The 9840-nt window shown below is 52.3% G+C and overlaps 4 protein-coding genes across 4 annotated transcripts; 3 read left to right on the top strand and 1 right to left on the bottom strand.

The window, feature by feature from the left end:
• Window positions 1–589: 589 nt before the first annotated feature.
• PG997_003016 (uncharacterized protein) lies at window positions 590–1999 on the bottom strand (the record flags this gene model as incomplete). Its single annotated transcript, XM_066807331.1, has 4 exons — window positions 590–780; window positions 837–1753; window positions 1800–1866; window positions 1927–1999. The coding sequence occupies 4 exons, from the start codon at window positions 1997–1999 to the stop codon at window positions 590–592; spliced, it is 1248 nt and encodes a 415-aa protein (XP_066670949.1).
• A 2540-nt stretch (window positions 2000–4539) lies between these two features.
• PG997_003015 (uncharacterized protein) lies at window positions 4540–5837 on the top strand (the record flags this gene model as incomplete). Its single annotated transcript, XM_066807330.1, has 3 exons — window positions 4540–4783; window positions 4840–5674; window positions 5738–5837. 3 exons carry the CDS (start codon window positions 4540–4542, stop codon window positions 5835–5837), a joined length of 1179 nt encoding a protein of 392 aa, XP_066670948.1.
• An 871-nt stretch (window positions 5838–6708) lies between these two features.
• On the top strand, window positions 6709–7287 carry PG997_003014 (uncharacterized protein; the record flags this gene model as incomplete). Its single annotated transcript, XM_066807329.1, has 1 exon — window positions 6709–7287. One exon carries the CDS (start codon window positions 6709–6711, stop codon window positions 7285–7287), a length of 579 nt encoding a protein of 192 aa, XP_066670947.1.
• Window positions 7288–7770: 483 nt separating this feature from the next.
• On the top strand, window positions 7771–9621 carry PG997_003013 (P-loop containing nucleoside triphosphate hydrolase protein; the record flags this gene model as incomplete). The annotated part of the gene is made up of 1 exon (XM_066807328.1): window positions 7771–9621. The coding sequence occupies one exon, from the start codon at window positions 7771–7773 to the stop codon at window positions 9619–9621; it is 1851 nt and encodes a 616-aa protein (XP_066670946.1).
• Window positions 9622–9840: the final 219 nt, after the last annotated feature.

Genomic DNA, 9840 nt, shown 5'->3' with positions numbered 1-9840 from the left:
ATGACAGATACTCATGCAAGAAATAGATGGGGTCGTCCCAAACACAAAACCAACCGCATACGATTTCATCCCCGTGACCTGGGAAATTTGGTCCGGGAATAGAACAAAAACTCCATATATACTTACCTGCCCCCGTCGCTCTGAAGATCCAACAGGTCGTTTATGCCCCAGTCCAGCCAGTCTTCACGAAGGCCCCGTGCCCTTTACCAATGGGTTGGTTGACCCCTGAGCCGAGGGGGCCACGGACATCATCATCATCACCAGGGGGTCTGCTAACGAGACCCTCGGGGGACTGGAACCATGATCACACCCCTTTTGGCTGTCAAGTTGGACAGCAGATGTGCAGTCCTGGCGGCACCATCGTGGGACAGAGATTGAGCTATGCCCTAATAATAGTCAAGACCAGCATGTGCTGTGGCTATGGTGAGGGGGTTACACACAACAAACCGAATAGCATCGTGGACGTTTTTTAGTAGTAACCAGTACGCAAGTGGTGTTCTAGTGACTATTCGATTACTTATTAGACACGGAGACTGTGGTTATTCCATACTGTCCATGTGTATGCCATACTGGGGCATTGGGTCACACCTCACAAATGCTTTGATATCAGACCATCTGGACCCCTGAAAGACTTGAAGCCGTCCTTATCAGATTCGTCGTCATCCAGGTCGTACTCCTCGACGTCTGAAGCATTGTTTCTAAATGAGTAAGGGTTCAAGCCGAATTCATCATCTGAAGCCACCTCATCATCAGGATAGTCCGCCGTATAGTAGTTTTCCGCTATTTCATCAGTCAGCAGTAGCTCCATATATGCTTGCAGCATTGCCTTAACTCACCATTCTCATCGTCCTCATCCTCAGCCCATTCATTTTCGCTATCGGAGCCCTCGCCATAGAACAGCTCTGAGTCGGGCTCATCGTCGAATACTAGAAGACCAATGCTTCCTGGAGCTATATTCTGCTTCTCCATGGTGCTGAGCGGGACGCGAATATAGGTCTCGATGATGTAGTCATCATCATCCGTATCGGTGAAATCGGCCTTGGCGTCCGGCATATCCTCATCAGCCTTCGGCACCTCTGGATGGCGTTCTGTATAACGCTTTGCAGGCACCTTGGGTTTATATTTAAGCTGTTGGGACCGTTTCGCAGTGGCTGCCTTCTCCTGCTCGGCTTGCTGAAGATTAAGACCGATCTGTTGCATTGTCCAGGCGTTCATATCTTCGGTAAACTTGTCGAGCTCAACATTCCGCCGGTCCAGCATCGATGCTGGCAACTCAGGCTGGGTGGCAGCAGCAGCAGCATTCCCGGTCTTCTGATTCCACGTCTTTTGTGCAAGCTTATTCACCCCGGGCTTCTTGAATTTGCGCGGCTCCGCCTCATCCATGTCCACATCCGCGGAGGCTTGATCAGGGAGACTAGTTGGTTGAGCTGTGGCATCGGTAGCCAGCGTTTGGGCGATCCGGTCGATGCTCTTGGACGGCAAGCGCTTGATCTTGCGCTCCACGAAGAGGGCAGGCGCAGGGCGCTTTCTCGAGCCGCTGCCATTGCGGGAGGTAGGGTATTGCGAGGCAGCCAACAGCATCTCTTTCTTTGACATGTGAAACCGTCGAGGCTCGGAGATGGAAGAAGCACCAACAGCGTCGTTGGGCGTCGTATCGGTAGCAGGCAGGTCCTCATCTTGCCCATTCTTGCGCTTGTTGTTTGGCTGGCTGCCTCGCTGGAATGCGGCGCCCTCGTTTGTCGGCTTGGGGCTGCTGTGAATGACAGGTTTCTGCAAGGCGGGGGGGGATTTCGGCGAACACTGGCTCCTGCCGTTGGCGCTGGTAGACGTAGCTCTCGCTTCTGTGTCGCTTGGTGTCCTGCAACCCTGAATTGCCAGTTATTTGTCAGTATTTTACCCATATTGCATGGCAGGATTCCAGCTTACGCAAAAACGATACTGGCTCGTCTTCCGAGCCAGCCTTTCGCTTGACGCGAATTGTCTGCGGCGGAACCGACATTGTCAAAGGTGGGTGTGGTGGTTGGCAGGTGGTGGTATGCGACAGGACAGTGAGTAGGTACCAATATGGCCTCTTTGACGTTGCTGGCGTAACTGGAAATAAGGTGACTGGCCTGAGAGTAGGTTGATTCGAGTGATGCAATAATTGGCACTACTACGCCAATGTCAATAGGTAGATCAATTGAAATAATATGGATTCCCCACGCACGAGCCAACGGTTGGCTGTTCAATTGCACTTGAACAACCTTCCCCTCCAGCTGGTAGGTATCTACCATCACTTCCAGTCAAACTGAACCATTCTAACAATAAATATGAACTCTTGAAGCGTCGGTTCTAATCAGTCGTAGTATAACGGAGATACAATTCAACCTTGGAAGTGTCTTGGCTGTTAATTTGGCCAACGTATCTGGGTTCCTTCAATGTTAAGCCTCGCGCCCTCAGAATAAGATCATTGCACGCCCTGGTTCGTACCATTGTTGGTTGGTACCCAAATTGCCCTTTTCAAGCTGGAGAGATCGATTTCAAGCTTTCAAGAATAATGCCAGAACACATTCCATGTTTTGAGGATAAAAGAGCCAGTAAGGATCGAAGAATATATTTGAAAGACTCCTCCATAGGACCCCAAGTCGAGAACCTCGAGGCCCTTATCTTTGGAACCTTCATACGAACCGCCATGTACTGAGTAAATGGCAGATTATGCCGTTGAGCACCGCCTAGCCCAGCGCCAAGCAAGCAGTGGTGGGGCTTGAACAGGTTGGCAATATGATCCATGTGTACGCCAGACGTTGACTTCCTACTCCCGTTTTTAATTCAGTGGTAAATATTCAGGAGCCTGCCATCGTTGGCAATATCTGATTCCATACTGCCAGTAGTACGGCGAGCAGAATGATTCAAGTATTTATTATCTCATTGATAGCCGTAATCGTTTATTATCGGCTTACGCATTCCCCAGCCTCTTTGGGACGTTGTGTGCTCCGGGTACCTACCTTTAGGACTGTGGGGTAAAGAAAGCGTCGTGCGGGGGAACGTTGGAGCTGACGATCCTCCCTGCGGAGATCCGATTCGAGCCGCTGCAGTGTAACTGCAAGTTCGGCAGGCAATAGAGTGAATCAAGAATAGATTGTTTCCAACCGCAAAGGGGATGCGCAAGCATTCGCCATGGCATTCAGAAAAGTCTCGCGGTTTCCCGAATATCTGAAAAGACCATTCTGCGATGACTGATGGCTGCGGTTGCGTGGTCGTAGGAGGGGCGTTTCCACTAACTTCAAATGTGCCTATCTAACTTTGGCTAGAGCATGCATCTCTGCATCTTCAAGACTCGAACAGGAGATACATTGGTGGGAAAAGGCGGGTACTGGCGGACAGGCTCACAAGCGCTCAGCGCTCAGCGCCCAGGACGCGGGGTTGTGTGGACTCTGGACCACTACTTCTGCAATTCAACCACCGCCGGCTGGCCGGATGTTCATGGGTTTGTGGGGACCATCAGCTCCCAACGTCCAGGGCAGAACCCAAGGAAACGCCAATCCGTCGTAGATCTTTGTGTAAATTCTTCAGGGGTGAGTGAGATGTGTCGCGATAGGTAGTGCTTGGTATGACAAGACCTCAGTCTCTCAGAACTTCGTAGCTCGACCGATTCACGCTGTTCGAATTATCTGGGCTGGCGGTGTCGAGGTAATTGAGAGGCTTGGAGGCTCTGGATCATTTGAAGCCTGGAATGGCACCATGCCGTCATCCTCAGGGCCCCGCCGGTCGTTTCATAGTGGCGTTATGTATTGGGCATCTTCACGTAAGCTAGTTGGGGAACTGCTGCAGCCGTGACATATATCTAGCATAACCCTGTTCTGCTCGTAGATACCCGGGTCCAGACTTTACAGTAATTCACTCAATCTCGATTGGTCACTCACTACCTTAGCCGCAGGCTTGACATGGCTACTTGTACTTACCTGATATGAAAGGGAAGCTCCCACTGGCACACCCAATCTGTTCTTCCCGGTAATCTCTATATCTCTCGTGCACTGTCCAAGCCTCCAAGGCCTCTACATCTGCTTGCTGCCCAACAGACACAGATTGCCAGCATCTCCGACCAAAGGAGTAGACTGACCGCACTCCCTGCCCTGCCCTGCATACATTCTTCTGAAACACACCTATGGTTCCTACGGCTTGTTCCATCCAATACCGTCATTTGCCCTGGAAGGCAAGCTACCCGAAGTTTACTGCTAGTCGCATCTCCAGAACCCGGACGACGGCCTATCAGGCCCGAGGATCCCAGGAACCCGCCTTATCCGCTGAAAGTCTCCCTCCTCAACAACACGTCTGTATTCTTTCATCTGTACCCACTTGTCCTGAGGGCCCTGGAAGAAGGTTCACGTAACGTCTTTGGCCAGCACCCGCCAACGCACGACTGCTTCCAGCTTCTCCAACTCAGCCAAGCACTCAAAACCTTGAAGCCTCCTTCGAGTTGGCAGGGCGAAAACCTTGTCAAAACATCCACTACCTCTGTCATGAGTACGTAGTAATCGCTATTAAATGAAGATGTCCGCCATGGCTTCAAAGCAAGTCCCAGTCACCATCACGTACCGCAAGCCCGGCACTAGCCCGCCTGTGTTTCTCTCAGGTACTTTCAGCGATCCCCCATGGCAGCCCAAAGAGATGTCCTACGTGGTAGACGACGACAGTAACCACGTATTCCAACTGAAGACGTCTGCTCCCGAGGGGTCCAAGATTGAGTATAAGTTCAGACTCGGCCCCGGTGACTGGTGGGTTCTGGACGAGACCGCAGGTACCGGTAAGTCGAGCAATCCTCCGTTTGGGACAGCGGCACAGGCTAACAATACCTCACAGTAGCGGATGATCTTGGAAATCTGAACAACGTCATGACGGTCCCTGCTTCACCCGGTGGTGGGAACATTGACGATGATTTAGATGATCTCGCCGATGAGGACACGGCTGATCCTCCAATGCTGCCCCATGAGAGTTACAAGCCTGATGACATTGAGGAATGGCCCATCAACCTGCCGACTACTGATCAGGAAGTCTTTGGGACTTCACGGAAAGACGAAGCTGAGATCGACACCAATGATCCTCGCTTCGAGCATTTCCCTTCCGAAAACCGCCACTCGATCATCGCTGCTCTGAGAAAGATCGAGGGTAGCGTGTCAGAGGATGGCACTTCCATCGCAGAAGACTCAGTCTCTCACGGCCATCCACTGTCTCCGCAGATATCTCCAATGACCCCGGACCCGTCCACGTCGCCTAAGAGCCAACGGCGGAGCTTTAGGCCGGATCTGCCGAGTGACCATGCGATGGAACTCCCACGTTCACCACGCTCGCTGGCTTCTCTCCAGTCAATAGAGGAGACCATGGAAGAAGAGCCAAGTGACACTATTGAGGGCAGGATCTCTGGAAACGACCCTGAAGTGCTGCATGACAGGCGTCTTAGCAACGTGTCGCCCGGGTCTGGAATCACCCAGACGATCAAAGGACCTGTAGTGGCACCACTTGAACCGCGCGAATCTGCCTCCAGTGAAGATGAAGGCATTTCGATGGCACCGAATCGCAAGGAGAACGACACGAATGCTCTGCGACACCGGGGCAAAGCCAAGACGCCCACCAACAGTCGGTCTAAGACGCCGTCTAGTGTAAACTCTACGCACGGAGCCAGCAACAACGGTAACTGGTACGTGAAGAGTTTCACAAATGATGTGCAGAGCCATGACTGATTCCTACGATTTGTACCCAGGTTGCAAACGTTTCTCCATGTGGTCTTCGTGGATTGGGTGGGAAGTTTCTTTATCCGCTTCTGGAATCACTTTCTACGCGGAAAGAAAGGACAGACGTAAGGCAAAAGCCCAGTGCGAACACGTAAAAAGCCCGCCCTGTTTCTCCTGATATTATATCACAAGCGAGACCGCCTGGTGGTTAACATTATTATCACAGCGTGCTGGCTGTTGGCACGGCTGGGTTGCTTGTAGGAACGCTATCGAAGGAGCGAGTGCTGCAACTGACTGGTTCATGGTGGCATCGGTTAAAGAAATTGATGTAGTTTCCTATATACACGCACTCTCACTTCTCTTTCTTTTATGCCCGGGGTTGTTATGGGAACGGCAGAACGGATGGTTCTCGTCACGGCTGTGGCGAAGTGCTGCCTGTATAAAATCGTCTATACTGTATTAGTACAAAAGCATACGTCTTACACAAGTATGATTAAGATTATATGCATTTCTTTGAATAACGATGATACGACAATTGAGAAAATTTGTCGTTGCTGCCCAATGTGTCCAGTTTTCCCACTTATATGAGGAGAAAGTCGGTGGCACATGTATCCCATCCATTTTTTATACTTGCCGGCCTGCTCATCCTCGTGTTGTTAGTATGGTATCCTGACTGTTTGCATCTCCCGAACAGCATCCACAGCACTACACATATGAGTTGGCATATTCTGGCAGATGTCAAGTTGATCTAGCGTACCATGGTTTCTTTGTCTTCTCGGCTCTCCAGAGGGGGGATGTCAGCCTATCATCTGGCTTCTTCCGGGTCCTTTCTGATCTATCGCCGGGTCCGCCATCAACATAAAAACGAGGGTATTCATATGAAATGTGTTCCAAGGGTTCTCGCGGTATAATGTCTATTCTCTTGTGCGATGTTCTACGTAGTGGCTAGGGTTGTAAAAGGTCCCTTCTGGTCGACGAGCTTTCTTATCACTTTCCCACAATGCTCCTCGAATCGCTTGACAGCAATGACACCTTCCGGCGCCATCAAGAAGACCCAAAAGTCTCAAAAAGTCTTCTTACTTTCACCAGGGATTGCAAGGCGTGCGCCTCGCGCCGCCGCGCATCCTGGCCGAACCTCAAGCCTCTCAAACGCACCAGCACATTGGAACCCATCGAGGGTCTGGTGCACTTGAAAAGACTAAGGGCAGTCCTCCAGCCGCAGCCTCAACGGAGGAGGAACGCACTGATCATAGGCTGCAAAGCGGTTGCGAGGCTGGTCTGGCGCCGCCGCCGATGGGCGACATTCGGCGGGACGACGGAGGCGATGATAATACCCACATTGGTCATCGGCGTCGAATTCGGCAGTACGTCGGCTGGCAAGCTCGATCCCTTCTGGAGCAATCGACAATCGCTGAGGGAAATATTTGTGGCCGTGAGGGATGCCCTGGTGGAGGAGGGCATCACCGAGTACGGCCTCGAGGTCACGCTGTTGAGGTTGCTGCCGGATTCGTTTGTGAAGGCTGGCGACGGGCTGCTTGGTCAGGTTACGGCTGTCATATTGCCCGAACGGAACATTTGACAATGCACGAGCGCGGTAAAGCCATGGAATGCTCTCCCCTATCCCTTTTGCGAATACTTCCCATCGAAGTTGAGCTTGTGGCCTCCTTCACAGTCTCTCTTCTGGCGGTATTCGGCCTCACGTCCTGTTGCATTGGCATCATTACCAGCGAACCTCAAAGTAGTAAATAAAGAAATTTTACCATATAAATTTGTTACGAAAAAAAAAGCTGATATATATAATTGCAGAGAAGTAAAGGACTGAATATGCCATGGCGGTGAGGTACATTGACGTCGGATATATTAAGGAAGCACGTTTAATATGTAGATATGTAGAAAACGGAAGCGCCATCATCCCTGCACTGACCCCACAAGCGCCCCCGTAACGTCATATCCAAACGGAAAGCTCCCCCAACTTTTTTTCTTTACGGTTCTGCGGGCCGGAGGCAACGATAGGAATTTGATTCTTCGACATCTTTTCGTTCATTCATTTTCCAAAACAAGTATGCAGTCCATTGCTGCGGCGCGGATATGCCCGCTATGCATGTTCAGCAGTACGGTCGCGAGACCTGCCCAAGCTCTGGGCCGGCCATGGCTTGCGCCCCGATACTACGGCGCCGTGAGCGGCGGCGGACGAAATAACCGGCGAACTTCGAGCCCGTCCCGCATGGTACTTTCCGACGATGTCTCGAGATCCCCGAGTTCGCGCTTCGGGCGCGGCCGCGACAGCGAAAGGCCCCGGCGCAAGATCGACGGGCCCTTTGCCGCCATGAACCAGACCAGCTTCCGCAGCAGCAGGGAAGGCGCATTGCCGTCGCCTGGCAGATCGCAAGGAAGTGGTCGTGGCGGCGGCAAGAAGGAGGATCGCAGGACGAAGGCCATGAAGATGCAGAGCTCGCTGGCCTCGGTCTCCTACGGCCACAGGACGCGCATGAAGGAAAACATCAGCGGGATCGAGTCCTTTGACCAACTGGACCTTCTTCCGTCCGTCAAGACCGCCATTACCGACGAGGTCCTCCAGGGCATGGTGGACATCAAGCCCACACCAGTGCAGCGGCTTGCCATCCCTGCTTTGATAGGGCAGGATATAGGAAAATCCAAGAAGAGGAATAAGACGGGTGGGCGGGAGGAGTTCCTGCTGGCGGCAGAAACGGGTTCCGGCAAGACTCTGGCATACCTCGTTCCCATTGTGAACGCTTTGAAGGAGGCCGAGGCTGCCGACCCGGCAATCCAGAAATACCGTGCGTACTTTGACAAGCAGAGAGCAGCCATGCAGGAGCCGGACTACACAGGGCCGCGAGAGTTTGACCCTCACCCAACCGCTGCGCGTCCTAGAATCATCGTGCTGGTTCCTTCAGCCGAGTTGGTTGACCAGGTCGGTGCTGTGGCCAAGAAGCTTTCGCACTCGGTCAAGTTCAAGACAGATCTCTTCTCAGCAAACGTCGCGGCCAGGATCATCCAGAGGAACATGTACTCGCCCGGAGGCATCGATTTGATCATCTCAACGCCGCACCTACTGGCATCCATGGCCGACTCGGACCCGAACATCCTGTCTCGGGTTACTCACTTGGTCATTGACGAGGCGGATTCTCTTCTCGACCGAAGCTTTTCGCCAGTGACTACGTCTATTTTGGATCGTGCTCTGCCATCTATGAAGCAGCTGATTCTTTGCTCTGCCACGATCCCGAAGCGATTGGATAACTACATGGCAACCCAGTTCCCCGACATGGTCCGCATTACGACACCTAACTTGCATGCCATTCCACGTCGTGTGCAGCTCGGTGTTGTGGATGTGTCCAAGGACCCCTACCGAAACAACAAGAACCTCGCTTGTGCTGATGCGATCTGGTCAATTGGAAAGGATGCCGCCCGGCATGAGGGCTCCGTCGCCGGGGAGATGGACGTCAAGCGCATCATGGTATTCGTGAACGAGCGAGAGAAGACACAAGAAGTCGCCGACTTCCTGGTCTCCAAGGGCATTGACGCGGTGGCTTTGCATCGCGACACTCCGGATAATCGCCAATCTGAGATGATGGATTCTTTCACCACGAAGGACCCGCTCAAGACGGACGCGAAGCCGTTGACGAGGCCGGCCACTTCAGGAAAACGCTCTCTGCCCAATACTAAGGTCATGGTCGCGACCGATTTGGCGTCGCGAGGTATCGATACCCTGGCCGTCCGACACGTTATCTTGTACGATGTGCCTCACACCACAATTGATTTCATTCATCGCCTGGGACGTGCTGGCCGCATGGGCCGACGAGGAAGGGGCGTTGTACTTGTTGGAAAGGACGATAGACGTGACATTGTCGCCGAGGTACGAGAGAGCATGTACATGGGACAGGCCCTGATTTAGAGCAAGAAAGAGAGAGAAAGAGAGAGAAAGAGAGAGAGAGGAGCTTTGAGGAGTTAGCTGGCTGTATATCGCCTCTCAAGCTTTGTACTGTATGTTTGTACGTTTGTGTACGAGATTATCCGATACCACCCCGATTATGTATGTAAATATACTTACTTTATGATGACTGTACTACGACGAACGTTTCAATCCTCGCTCCCCCAAACCAGGTGAAATCTG

This window comes from Apiospora hydei, assembly GCF_038363865.1.
Source record: "Apiospora hydei strain CBS 114990 chromosome Unknown utg000004l_segment0_segment0, whole genome shotgun sequence".
Lineage (NCBI taxonomy): Eukaryota > Fungi > Ascomycota > Sordariomycetes > Amphisphaeriales > Apiosporaceae > Apiospora > Apiospora hydei.
This window is presented reverse-complemented; position numbering and strand designations above follow the sequence as displayed.